We start from the raw sequence: 14,895 nt of genomic DNA, 5'->3' as shown, positions 1-14,895 counted from the left end.
ACCTTGTACTCTCGAATTTTGTGCATTTGCTAGCTTGTTCATCTGCCGCCCTTGCTTTGAAATCCCATACGTTGTGCTGTTATTTGAGTGTATTTGTTATGTTGTCTCATCGGCTCTCTGCCTATATGACTCAGGTTGGTATTATTGATCCCCGTCAACCTACTGTCACGGACCTATTATGTTATTCCCTTTTTCCGCGATCACGTGTATTTTTGTTTGTATTTAATAAACCCTTCAACGCATGCCTCTGTTGTTTTCTGCTTTGAGTTACAACCTTGTTTCCGCAGTTACGGACCCTAACATTGGCAACAAAATAAACCACACATTTCCAAAAATGAATGATGGACTCTCTTCCTCGGCTCAATAATCCAGTGGCTATTTAATTTCGCTTTGTTTTCAGTTTAATTTAGCTCTTTCCAGTTTGCCATGTTGATAATTGCGATGTTTGTTTACCGCTTTTCGTCTTACTGCGAAGAAAGAGGAAATGACGATCGACCCACCATGATATTTATGTCATCAGACATCATGCTGTGACCTGGGAATTTCACACACAACGCTTCCCGGGAAAGTACCGGACATTTTATTAAGATCAGCTTGGTAAATGTCCGCGTCCTCTCTATGTCAGTAGACCCGTGAAATTGCCTTCACACATCAGGGCTAAATCCCGGGATTTAAAAGGTGTTTAGGTGTGTGTGAAAGGGGCTTTACTGTGAAAAAACATCCAATATCCCTCGTCTTCGAAGGGGGCAGAGGAGGCGGCATGTTGGCATGTATTTCTGCTTTGGTTGTGTCAGTGTGCTTGTTTGTGTGTGTGTCTGGGTCAAGTCATCAGCCAATCAAACGTGGGTTTGAGGGGGAAAAATGGACTGGCACACTCAGCAAGGGAAAAGGGGCAAATGTAAGTCTGAACATGATCAAAATAATTTACTTCATAATGGTAGGGTCAATTCTATCCTTACAACATATATAGTTACCTATATAACTTATTATGATATTATTACTATTATAATATTAATATTATATATATATTATAATATTTGCATTACAGTATATAATGCAAATATAGTTGCTTAAAAGTTGGTGGGGACAATTTGAGCATCCTGAAAAGTTATGTGTTATGTCTCTACCGTCCGTGACAAGCGCTCCTTTGCGATACGTAACCGACGGCCATCTTGGGTAGAGCGACCGGCAGCTAAAAAGTAGATCTCAAAAAGTACATGTTACGCAGCATCGGCACGTTATTTTAGTGCCATATCGGCAACTATTCTTGTATCGGTAACTGTACAAAGCTAACAAAAAGTAGGGGGAGTGGAAATGAACAAAAAGACACATTTATATAGATATTCATCTATTTTTATTTTTATTTTTGAGAGGACACTTGATCCACCAAAACAAAAAGGGGAAAAATGATTCCAATGAAAACACGCACCCCAAAAAAAGGAAAATATTTTCAAACAGTTTCCATTTTTTTTAAAGGTCATCAACAGTTTGTCACACAAACCAAAATAAACCCAGCAAAGGAACACGTGAGAAAAGGAAAAAGCTATTGGACAAATATTTTGATTATTGCTTATTTTTAGCTAGTGCTGTGTGATATAAAGAAAAAAATGGATCATGACATGCCACGATGTAATACATTTTTGATTATTTGGTAAAACTACTCGTGAGTGCTGGGAGATTAGGACACTTAGTGGCCGATGGGTGGTACTACTACGCATTTGCAATCTCGTCATACTGGGCGTCATCGGCTGGCCAAAATATGTATTGCAGAAAAAGTCTGGCAATAATGACGATTAGACATGTAAAATTAAAAATTAAAAAATGGTATCGTTTTGGCGATTTATATTAACGGTAAGGAAATAAATAAATATGACATACTGTTCTTGACAAAAAAAATCAATCAGGAAGCACAAATTTGGGGCATTCCGGGGTCACTTCCTGTACATTTTGGATCATTTACTGAGCATTGACTGCCAGGCGCCAGTCCTACCACTTTAAATGAATTAGATGTTTATCCTCGGAAATGCCAGTCAATGAGTTCATAAAGACACTCATTTGTGGACAAGACTGTTGTAATAATATCTAGATTTCCGTTTAGTAAAGGCTTATTTTTCTGGTAGAAAATCACCGATTGATTTCCCAACCGTGTTTCGCCAAAGGGTGAGATCATATCGTGAGCAAATCGTATCGGAAGGAAGAGACTTGGAGCTTCCCTCCCCTTTCGTCATATCATACAGCACTACTATGAAATCAAGTCCAAATAATCGGTGGAAGTCCAAAAAGGACAGACACGTTCGATGAAACCAGACCGCTTTTTAACGCCAAGTGACTTGCTGTTGGTGTCAGCCGCATTTACCCGGTAAGACCTTCCCGTCTATGCAGACCACGGTATCCCTGCTCAACCTTTCAGCCAGATCTTCAGGTTGAACTTCGCATAAATCGTTCACCTGCCACTCCGCAGTCACTGTGGAAGAGACGTCACAATGACATTATCATCGCCGCGCGACGGCACGAGGGATTAAACTCGCGGAAGGGGACTCACGGCCAAAGAGTTTCTTGATGTTTTCACGGGAGGATGCGTGGATCATCTTTTTCTGGACGGTAGCGGTATCGGGAGCCCTGAGCGTAAAACAAACAGGAAAATGACATCAGGCACTACGGAAGAGCTGTAATGTTAGCGTCTTTGAATTAGTGTTGCAACGATACCGTTGTTTGGCTCCTGATACAGATTTTGACACCCGGCTGATGCCGAAACTGATACTACGTTATGAAAATATATATAAATATATATATATATATATATATATATATATATATATATATATATATATATATATATATATATATATATATATATATATAATTTTGAAAAAACTGCAAGCAAAAAAAAAAATTGAAAAAACATGAAAAACCATGAAAAAGCTTGTAATAAAAAAAAAAAAAATGAGTTTGTCATAAGCTTACTTTCAATCCATTTGAAGTGGGAGGCTGCAGCAACTGAACAAAAACAAACGCAAAATGTATGTAAAACTGAAAAATAGCAAAATACATTAAAAAAAACGCGATGAAAGGAAAAAAACGCAAAGAAATTTAAAAAACAGCAAATTCGAAAAAAAAAAACTGACAAGTGTGTCAAGCATGAGAAATTGAAAAACTGGGAAAAGGAAAACAGCAAAAAAAACACAAAACACGAAATAACAAAAATCAAACGGCTAATTTTTTTAAAATGCAGCTAATTAATGAAAAAATAATGTAAAGCAAAAAAACGACAAAAAAAACAGCAAAAAAATTAACAAATCAAATGCAAAAAAACTGAAAACCTGAAATGTGTGTCAAGCATGAGAAATCAAAGAACTGCAAAAATGAAAACCCCAAAAGATGCCAAAACAGCAAAAGAAAAAAGACAAACAAACAACAACAACAAAACTCCCCCAAAAAAAGGTGGTCACAAGTAGACATCCATTACATTTGAAGTTGGAGGGCTGCAGCCAACGAACGAAAATCTAAAACAAAACAAAACAAAACAAAACAAAAACCAAACACACAATGTAAAACCCCAAAACAGCAAAAAACAACAAAAAACAAACATATAAAAAAATGCAAATTTTTTCTTTTTTAAATACTCAAACATTGCAAAAAAAACCTGAAAAGTGCGCCAAGCAGAAGACATTGAAAATCTGCAAAAAAAAAAACCACAAAATAGCCCAAACTGCAAAAATAAATAAATAAATAAAATAAAATAAACAACAAAAAACAAAACAAAAACAAAAAATAAATAATTTAAAAAAAAAAATCTAACATTGCAAAAAAAACTGAAAAGTGCGTCAAGCACAAGACATCGAAAATCTGCAAAAAAAAAACACAAAAAAGCCAAAACTGCAAAAATAAATAAATAAATAACTAAAATTAAAACAATTAAAAAACAAAAAAAGAAAAGACGAAAAACTGAGTTTGTCACGAGTGGACGTCCATTTCATTTGAAGTGGGAGGGCTGCAGTCAATGAATGTTAAAAAAAAAAAAAAAAAAAGCAAAATGAATGTAAAACCAAAAACCGGCAAAAAAACAAAAAAATAATTGAACAACAAAACAAATAACTGGAAAGCAAGTCATGCGCGAGAAATCAAAGAACTGCAAAAATGAAAACTGCAAAAAACACCAAAACAAACACCAAAATGCGGCAAAAAATTTAAAAACACAGCCAATTGACGAAAAAAGAATGTAAAACCGAAAAACAACAAAAAACAACAAAAATTTGATTAGAATACAGCGAATGCAAAAAACAAAAAACCTGAAAAGTGTGTCAAATATGAGAAATTGAAGAACTCCAAAAATAAAAACTGCAAAAGACACACAAAAAAAAAGCAACAAAAGCAAAAAAAATCGAAATGAGTTTGTCTCTAGCAGACGTCTTATCCATTTAAAGTGGGAGGGCTACAGCCAACAAAAAAAAAACAAAACCAAAAAAAAAAGCAAAATGTATGTAAAACCGAAAAACCAAAAAACCGCAAAAAATTTGAACAAATGCAAATAAACGAAAAACCTGAAAACCGCGTCAAGCACGAGAAATCTGAAAAATGAAAACTGCGGAAAAAAACAAAATACACAAAAAATGCCTAAACTAAAAAAAAAAACACAAAAATACGAAAAAAAAATTGTCACGAGTAGACGTCCAATCCATTTGAAGTGCTGCAGCCAAAGAACAGACAAAAAAAACGTAAAATGTATGTAAAGCCAAAAAACGGCAACAAAAAAAAACGAACACAAAAAACACTGCAAAAAAATGGGGAAAAAACATGAAAAACTACAAATGCGAAAAAACAAAAAATCTATTAAAAAAAAGTCTCAATCATGAGAAATGAAAAAATTGCAGAAAACAGGAAAGAAAAAAATGCAGAAGAAAAACCTTAAAACTGCAAATTTTTTTTGAAAAACTAGGGAAACTACTCATGTTTATCATTTGCAGAAAAATGACCAGACGCCAGACGATTGGACCTCTATCATTGTCAGTGGTGCAGAAAGCAGGTCGCGCGTGAGAAATGTTTGGACTCTCTACTAGCATTAGCACGTTCACACGCGGACGCTCACCAGCTGATGAAGATCATTTGTTCCCTATTTTTGGAATCCTCCGTGTCGAACAACGCGTCGTAGACGATGAATCGGCAGTCATCTTTCGGGAGCATGTCCTTGAAGGATTTGAAAGGGTCGGCGTCGTCGCACATGACCTTCATGCAGTGGTCCACGATGATCTTCGTCTTGTCGTCGCTGAGGCGGAAGAACGCCGCCTTCTGCTTCCTGTGCTTCTTGATATCATTGAACAAATTGATGACTTCATCGTCCACGGCCACGCCTGACGCCTGCCGGGAAAAGTTAACCAAAGTTAGCGAAAACGACGTTAGCGGAATGACGATGACGACGGCGCTAGTCTCATCATGGAACCAAGCCCATTTTTTTAATCCAAGGCAAGAATGGTTGGCATTTGGCAACAAGTCAAAACGGGGAACTCTGACAAAAAAAAACGCCTCGGTAGATCAGCTGGCCTTCCCGGTTCAAATTGGACATCTGTCGCCAAGTTTTAATGGAAAAGTTAAAAAGTTATCATTAAAAACTCAACAATTGAAGTCCACCGGACTTGAGGTCAGATCATTTTACCTAAACCTGGTTTATTATCACGACAGCGCATCGAGAAGACAACCGAGCTAAACCGCCTGGCTAACTCGCTGATGCTAGCGCACTCTAACGATCTTACGATAAGGTGACACAACAATAATCGATCCTTAGATCAGGAAATCATTCTATATTTTATTAACAAGTAATAAGTAACAAATAGTAAGTAAACTTTTCATCCTATTAATTGAAATAAGTTGATCACTAGTAGGCTTATACGTCCAATTCGTTTGAACCGGGAGGATCCCTCCCTTTTCATACGGATTGGACATCTATGGTTGTCAATGGCAGCCAATGAGATAATTTTAGGGCATTTCAGGTAATTTGCTGTTTATTTTTGTGTCACTTCCTGTTGATTTTGAGGCATTTCTGGATCACTTTCTGTTGATTTGCGGTTACTGAACAGGAAGTGACTCAAGAATGTTTCCAAAGCAATAGGAAGTGATTCAAAATCAACAGGATGTACCCTGCAAACACTTTGAAATAAAGATGTCCCGATTGATCGGGATGCCGATCGATCGGGTCCGATCACGTCATTTTCAAAGTATCGGAATTGGCAAAAAAATATCGGACATGCCTTTTTTTAATATATATAATTTTTTTATTTAAATCGTTTTGTAATTGTATTTAACGTTACAGACAAAATGTCTTACACTCATCCAGAGTAGTTTTGGCTTAAAGTAGGGCTATCAAATTTGTTGCAATAACGGCGGCAATTAATTTTTTTTAACTAATCACGTTAACGCATACGCTGCACGACCAACTCACGCATTGTCGCGTTCAATCTATGAAGACGCCGTTTTACCTATAAATAGCGCTAAAAGGCAGCGTATAATGAGTAGAGAGAATTTTGACAGCCTTTTGAGCCATTTTATGTGGCTAAAGCCTTACAATACCTCTCTCAGCAATTAAAAATAATGTGGGAGGCAATGTGGAGAAGAAAGGTAGCAGTTGATCATTTTCTTAACGCCCTATGATCGTTCCCTACGCAGAGAAGATATATCAATTGGTGCCCCTAAGCACAGTCATGGTTGCACTTCCCATCATGCATTTGGGCAGAAGTTAAATGGCTGCAGTATCATTTACAGAAAGCTCAACAAATACACTAGATGGCAATATTTAGTCACAATATAAAAAGTCACATTTATCCTTTAAGAACTACAAGTCTTTCTATCCGTGGATCCCTCTCACAGAAAGAATGTTAATAATCTAAATGCCATCTTGAGGATTTATTGCCATAATAAACAAACACAGTACTAATGTACTGTATGTTGAATGTATATATTCGTCCAAGTTTTATTCATTTTTTTCTTAATGCATTGCCAAAATGTATATGATCAGGGAAAATTATCAGGAATGATTGGAATTGAATCGGGAGCAAAAAACATGATCGGAACAACCCTACTTTAAAATGAACGGGAAGTGACCTGTAAATGACAGAAATCTGAGCTTTCGCCATAGGCGGAGATTATGGGCTCAAAAAAATGTAAGACAGGCACCTCTTACTTGCACTATCTTAGCCATTCTGGAGCCCTGAAACTATCAAATAACTGAAGCTGCACAGAATTTGTTGAAATCAACTGCACCGACTAATTAAAACCCTGCTAACTGGAAGATTAAGCCTAATGTAAAAAATTCTGAACTTAGTAGTAAGTAGTAGAAGTAAAGACCTAGCCGTTAAAATGTTGTCTATAAAAGTTGTAAAGCAATAAAACGAACAACAAAAATGAATGAAATGAAGAAGAATCCTACAAAGTATTTCATAAGGGGTCAAAATTATTTTTCGGACTGATCATGTGACTAGCTCCTTAGAGACGGTCCTTTGCTTTGCTTAGCCAAAACTTCACCTGAGGGGACAAGATGGCTATTCAATGTAGCTTGAACACAAACAGTGTCAAGATAAATATACATATACAGTACTGTAAATATACACAAGTTTGTATTATTGCTGAGACTACGTTTCGGGGTCATCAACATGCCCCTCCCCTCTCCACAAAAGTCAAACTCCGCCTAACTCAGCCAATGTCATCGACGATGTTAGACGTCCATTGTGCAATGGGATGTTTAGCGCCTTCAATCGCAGCTAACTATTTTAGCGAAAGATTTTGGTAACAACCTGTTGGTTCAGTTATTTTTTTAAACAGTGACACCTTTTTAGTGAGAACATATTGATAACCGTTTGGGCTACAAAGTATCGTGATATATTACCTTTTCGATATATTGTCACACTCCTACTCAGGAGTGAGGCTAGAGCTAACTATAATGCCAGTGTCAATTAGCATTAGGGTTGGGCATCGAGCATCGATGGGAACCGGTTCTAACAGTCTGATGCTCCCAGAATCGTTCGAAATTTTAAATTTCGATTCCTTGTTTCGATGCTCTGACCGGCAAGTGGAGAAAAATTGCACGAATTCAGAGACTGATATTTATATACAAATTAAAATTAGCCCTATAAATGGTGTTATACTTGTATAGCGCTTTTCCACCTTTCAAGGTGCTCTAAGCGCTTTACACTACATTGCCATCTACCTACTGGTGACGCAGCACCAGGAGCAATGTGGGGTTCAGTATCTTGCTCAAGGATACTTAGGCGAGTTCAACAGGGTAGAGAATCAAACGCACAACCTCTGGGTTGGGGGACAACTACTCTACCACTAAGCCACACCATCGACAACTACTCTACCACTGAGCCACACCATCCTCCGAGTGTGAGAAGTTCATTTAATCTAAAAAAAATCGTCTAGAAGTTAAGACTTAAAAAAAAAAAAAAAAAAGCATTTTTTTAACCCTGTATTTTTTTTTAACCTGCCTCTTAAAAGAATCGAGAATCGTTCGGAACCAGAATCGAAATGTGGAATCGGAATCCGAACCGGAATCGTTCGATTTCGAACGATGCCCAACCCTGGTTAGCATACTAGCACACCCCAATGCGGCTCAAAACGATCATCGGCGCGTACCAAGAAATAACATACAATACCCAGATAGCAGACCGACGTTGAAAAGATGTTGGATCAACATTCCGCTGTCCATCTTATATCGTTGTATCAACGTCACTTTTGCACCCTCAATTAATATTGTTTCAACGTTGTAATCCTTACAAAACCTAAACGTCATTTCTGTTATTAATGATATTGGAACTAAGCTGAATCAATGTTATGTTTTCGACCAAAATGCCCGCTCATCCATAATTCAATGACTTTTCAATTGTATTTCCCAGTCAAACATAAATGAAATATTTGTCAACATTAGTTCATCAACTATAAAACAATGTTAACCCAACCATCACCTGACATACCATAGAACAACGTTGTTTCAACATCATTTGACGTCGATAATTTCGATGTCAACCATACTGATGATTTAGATGGAAAATCAACGTATATTCAATGTCGGTCTGCTATCTGGGTACGTACTTTACGAGTTTCCAGCATCCAGTTGCCATACCCAAGATGGCCACCAGCTACATACTGCGTCATAAAAAATGGGATGATAATAGGCGTCCAATCGTGTGACATCCAATCATTCTTCTAACGTAAATTGAAATGAGTTTATCACTAGCAGATGCCCAATCCATTTGAAGTGAGAGGGCTAGCAGCAAATGACCGTTTGATCCCGCTCCAAATGGATTGGACGTCTCATGCCGTCAATAAATAGCAGATGTTTTCATGTTGATAAAATAATTCATCAAAAATCAGTTTAAGCCAGTTATGACTTGATTTGAATTGTCAATGCATTGACTTTGATGGGAATGTGGCCCCAAACAACATGGTCGCCTTGAAGCCATGTTAGTAAGGGTGATGAAAGCTCTTTTTATGCCCCTCATCCAATCAATTCGAAGCAGGAGGTTTTTGCGGTGTGGTTTTGGGGTTTTCAAAGTTTTTGAGGGGCATTTTTTTAGATTTGGCGGTTTTCTTATTTTTTCAGTTTTCCTATTTTTGCGGAGTTTTTTTTTTTTTTTTCAGCTTTGGCAGTTTTTTGCTGCTTTCACAGTTTTACACAGTTTAGTCACAGTATTTTGCTGTTTTAGTAGGTTGTGGGAGGGGGGGCAGGTGCAGGTTTTCCATTTTTTTCCCCATTTTCGTTCAATTTAACTTATTAGATGCCAATGACGGCGCTAGATGTCCAATTCATTTGAGGTACAAGTGTTAGCCTTCCGCTTGAAATGGATTGGACGTCTACGAGTGATAAACTCATTGATTTGACAGCAGAAGCATTAAAAAAAACCTTTCATCGTTCCTGAGGCCATGTTGGTTGGGACAATGTTCCCATCTAAGTCAATGCATGGACATTAAATTCAAGTCATAACTAGCTTATTTCTTTAAATGATTATTTCATTTATGTCAACGATCTGTTATATACTCATTGGCTGCCATTGACGGCACTAGACGTCCAATCCATTTGAAGAAGGAGGGTCCACTTCAAATGGATTGGACGTCTACTCGCGCTGAACTCACTGAAATCCCCAGCAGATGATTGGACATCAAATGACTGGATGTGTCTCATCCATCTGGCAGTGAAGGATCTTGTTTCTGGGGCATTGATTCCAATCCATTTTGACTAGGCGGGGCTTGCTGTCGTCACCAAGTATCGTCAATGAAAATGTATAATTAGGTGTTAGCGGCTAGCTACTCTAACGACCAAAATTGACGATGATTTTTCGCTATTAGACGTGTTTTATTTTATTATTCCATGACTGTAAAATAAATCAGACTAGACTGAATCCATTCTTATCAGGAAAAAAATATGTAATTCACAAAAATGTTGTTTGTCCCAACAAAAGAAAGCAGAAACTGACAATCCCAGGGTTATTTTAGCATTTTTGATCAAACAAAACAAGAAAAACAGGGAAAAAAATACTAAACAGCAGCACATCATGTGAACAGCTAGAAGAACCGGTTTCACCTAGCACTTCAGTAACAGTTAAACTCTTTTAAAAGCGACCCTTTTTGGGTTTGCCCAAATTGGATTCCCATACATAACCGAGAAACAAACATCTACTTACCATCTTGTCTACGAAGGTCTTGCGATGACACGATATCGTGCAGGTTTGGTAAGGTCTTGACAAATTCAGGAAGTATTTTGTGACGCCTTTAAAGGCGTGTCCTGACCGCTTCAGGGCATCTTCCTCACGGAGCAGCCCAGCACTATCTCATGTCTACCTGCATGGTCTTACTCAAAACACTACTAGTTTAGTAATAGCAAGCAAAAAGACTCCAAAGCTGATCAAATTGTTACTTAGTGCGACTTGGCATCAAAAATAAAGTCTCGGCAATCTCTCGGGGTTCGTTTTGCATTCCCTGGGAAGCTTCACTACAGTTCCACATTTAAATTGTTTGTGACAACCAATAAAAAGTGCCACGAAAACTCTTTACCACCAACCAAATTGTCACCCAGCACAACTTCACAGCACAAAACACCATTTTGGGAGGTCAGACATTCCTGGGAAACTGGATTAGTGTTCTGTATTCTGCTAACTGGTGCTAGCAAACAAAAACTGCCACCAAAACTCTTTGTGACTCACCAAATTGTTAGTCAGTGCGTCTTCACTTCACAAAACACGCCTTGGCAACCTGTCTTTTGGGTAGCTGGACGCTCCCTGGGAAACTTAATTAGTCTTCCATGTTCTGCTAATTGTTGCTCGCAAACAAAAATTGCCACCAAAAGTTTTTACATCCGACCAAATTATTACCTTGTTTGACCTCACATCACAAAACAGGCCTCTGCGATCTCTCATGGTCCATTTTTGGAAGCTGGACACTCTCCGGGAAACTTGATTATTGTTCCATGTATTGGTAATTTCCAATAACAAACAAAAAATATCACCAAAACTCTTTACGACTAACCAAACTGTTACCCAGCACAACTTCACATCACAAAACAAGTCTTTGTATCCACTCGGGATCCATTTTGGGAGGCCGAATAATCCTTGGGAAGCTTTACTACTGTTATACATTTTGAATTACTTGTAATAGCAATAAAAAAAGGGCCACATCAACTCTTAACTACGAACCAAATTGTCACCCAGTATGACTTCACATCACAAAACAAGCCTCGGAGACTTCTTGTGGTCCATTTTGGGAGGCTGGACTCTACCTGGGAGCTTGACTACTGTTTCACGTTTTAGTTATTAAAATAAACACGACAAAAAAGTACGACCAACAATTAACTAGACCAAAACTTCACATCACAAAACCATCCTTGATGACCTTGGGATCCATTTTGTGAGGATCCCCACTCCCTGGGAAACTTGACTAGTGTTCTTCTAATTTGTGCTAGCAAGCAAAAAGTTGCCATAAAAAAAAAACCTGAAACACCACACCTCCACACAAAAAAATTCAAATCGCTCTAAATGGCTGTTTCGATTCACTCAGAAGATCAGGAGAAACCTGTCCAACCGTGTTGACGACTCATACTGAAATTGTGTCCTCGCTGAGGCAGGAGTGGCGCGACATTCAGTCATCATCATCATCTTAAACTCTGAGGAAGTTGACTCCGAATTTCAGCCGGAGACAAAGAACGTTTTTCAACCTGTTTGCAGGAATTCCACCCACATACTTCCTGGGTTTCCATCTCGTCTCCTTGTCAGATTTGTGACATTTTTCACAATGATGTCGAGAGAATGATCATACTCTCCTACGTTGGACGTTGGATCCATTTGAACTGGAACGGTTTGCAATCATTTAAAAACTAACAGGAAGTCAGACACGGCGCTCCCCATACGCATAACACGCACTGCGCGTAGGGCACCAACTCTGCCTAAAGGGGCACACAAAAAAAAAAAAAAAATCAAGTTTGTAAAAAATCCTAAAAAATAGTAATTGTTATAATAACAACAATATATAGTATTTAAAATAAAACTTTGTAAAGCCTGATAAATGCAAGTAATACAAATATAAGTAACATAGGCTCATTATTTACAGAAAAAAAGAATCTCCTGTGCGGCCCTCTCGTCAGTCTACCTTTGGTGCCCCCCCCAATTCCCTAGTGGTTTGCTCCATTATGCTTCAGTCGCAAATTTGGCAGAAGTTTATTCTTGAAAGGAAATGTCATCGAAAAGACAACAAGAGTCAGGGGCGGAAAAAAGAAGAGGAAAAAGCAGCGAGATGATGCCCGCGCATCACTCGCAGGTAAGAATTATTATTATTATTTTTTTTTTTTAATAATTGTTTATTTATTATCAGCTACGTTTACATGACTACAATTATCTGATAACTGGGAATAACCAGGTAATGATAATAATGAGATTTGACGCATTTACGTGCACTTCAGTGATGTGATAATCAGGAAAAAAACGGTTTACATGTTAAGTCAATAGTTCGATTTCTTTCCAAGTACATGACGTAAAACTCTTGGTCTCAGCATAGGCCTTCCTCCATGTTTACCAAAAACCCATGCTTGCTTGAAGTTGTCCCACTGAACCTCTTCAAATGCGAGTGTGGCGATTGCGTTACACAAGCTCGCTAACTGCAGAGTAGGCCCATAGGCTGAAAGCGAATCAGTTTGGCGTCCCTAAGGCCTCTCTAGCGACATCCGTTTTTCCATTTGTACACATGCTCAGAGAAGTAAAATAGCGGTGTTTATCAGATAAAGGATAACGGATCATGCTCTTTACATGACCACTTGAATAATCTGGTAACTCCAGAAATCGGGTTATGATCGGTTGTGTGCACAACCAAAAAAAAACCACTCCAAAACGCTGTGGTGGAAATGATGTGACTTGCAAATTCATTGCACAATGAAAATTGAATGGAATGTTACGAGACATACCGGTAGTGGTTTTATGCAACGACTATGTTGATACCGAAATTTTTCCATTAGTAAGAAGCCGTAGTCTTTTTCGAGAGGTTCAGAGGCCAAGAGCGACATCTACTGGTGAAACTAATTAGAAAAAAAAAAAAACTATCTTAAAGCTATGTAGATTTCCATATTCATATTCATTGTTTCCACATTATGTCCAGAATGTTTATATAGTGCCCTATCAGTCCATGTCTGTAAAGGTATAATATTAAAGTTTTTATTTATCTGTGTTTTAAATATGGGCCTGTATAATACTATAATTAATTTAGAAAATGTTTGTACCATGGTTCAAAACGATATTTCACCGTATAATCCCTGAATGTTTTGTCTTGTATTGGTGGATGGGGGGGGCACCACAAAGCATTTATGCCTAGGGCACCAAAATAGCTAGCGCCGGCCCTGCAGGAAGTTACCCCAAAATCAACAGAAAGTGACCTGGAAATGCCATAAAATCAACAGGAAAGCAGCTTAATGTACAGGAAGTGACACAGAATCAACATAAAGTGATCCGGAAATGCATCTAAATCAACAGGCAGTGACCCGACATCAACAGAAAGTGATCCGGAAATGCCTCTAAATCAACAGGAAGTGACCAGTGGACAGGTAGCAACATGAAAAATGCTCTAAAATCAACAAGAAAGGACCTCAAATGTCCAGGAAGTGACCCCAGAATTCCCTAAATTCTACACGAGGTGACCCAAAACTAACAGAAAGTCACCCAGAAATGCCTCTAAATCAACAGGAAATGAGCCAAAATGTACAGGAAGTAATCCCAGAATGCCCCAAAATGTACAGGAAGTGACCCATTGACTAATCCGAGTAAAGATTTGTATGTCACCCTCTACAGTGGTAGCAGCCGTCATTACTGGGGCGTTTACACACCTCAGTAGCAGACCAGTGTCAGAAAATGTAAATAGTAACACAACTCGGCAATGTCGGATAGGGTACATCTGGTCGTTTTGCAGAGATCAGTAAATAAGTATCCTAAAATGAACAAAGAAACAAAAACGCGTTTGGAGGTTAAGGTTAGGTCAGTCCTTGAACTGCCCAAAAATTAACAGAAATAACCAATCTACAGAAATTGACCACTGAATCCACCAAAATGTACAGAAAGCAGTCATGGATGAAGTACTCAGTTTTTTTAACTTGAGGAAAAGTACAGATAAGGGGCAAAAATACTCAAGTAAAAGGACAAGTATCTAAGAAAAAAAATACTCAAGTAAAAGTACAAAAGTACTGGTATTAAAATTAACTTTACATGAAAAAAGTAAAAGTATTTTCTCCCAGTGCAAAAATTTGACAAAGTCATTGACTGCTCGATTTTATTGAAAACTGTGCAGAATGGAAAACAGGCAATAACATTGACTGCACTGAAAACAGAAGCTTAACAAGCTCAAAAAAACTTCCAAATTTAGCTTAATGGGGGATTGCAA

At 38.0% G+C, this 14,895-nt stretch overlaps 1 protein-coding gene across 1 annotated transcript; it reads right to left on the bottom strand.

The window, feature by feature from the left end:
• Positions 1–1,357: 1,357 nt before the first annotated feature.
• Positions 1,358–10,741, bottom strand: LOC130931254 (cofilin-2-like). Its single transcript, XM_057859890.1, has 4 exons — positions 10,668–10,741; positions 5,087–5,355; positions 2,543–2,619; positions 1,358–2,464 (listed from the first exon to the last, which is right to left on the bottom strand). The coding sequence occupies exons 1-4, from the start codon at positions 10,668–10,670 to the stop codon at positions 2,343–2,345; spliced, it is 471 nt and encodes a 156-aa protein (XP_057715873.1). The 5' UTR covers positions 10,671–10,741; the 3' UTR covers positions 1,358–2,342.
• Between the last annotated feature and the right edge of the window lie 4,154 nt (positions 10,742–14,895).

Source organism: Corythoichthys intestinalis, chromosome 15, assembly GCF_030265065.1.
Source record: "Corythoichthys intestinalis isolate RoL2023-P3 chromosome 15, ASM3026506v1, whole genome shotgun sequence".
Lineage (NCBI taxonomy): Eukaryota > Metazoa > Chordata > Actinopteri > Syngnathiformes > Syngnathidae > Corythoichthys > Corythoichthys intestinalis.
This window is presented reverse-complemented; position numbering and strand designations above follow the sequence as displayed.

What these genes read in the sequence shown, in the direction of transcription:
- LOC130931254 (XM_057859890.1), bottom strand. An exon ending in CAAATGATCTTCATCAGCTG is followed by an intron (nt 2,620 to 5,086) that starts GTGAGCGTCCGC and finishes TTTTACGCTCAG; the next exon opens with GGCTCCCGATACCGCTACCG. An exon ending in CATCAAGAAACTCTTTGGCC is followed by an intron (nt 2,465 to 2,542) that starts GTGAGTCCCCTT and finishes TCTCTTCCACAG; the next exon opens with TGACTGCGGAGTGGCAGGTG.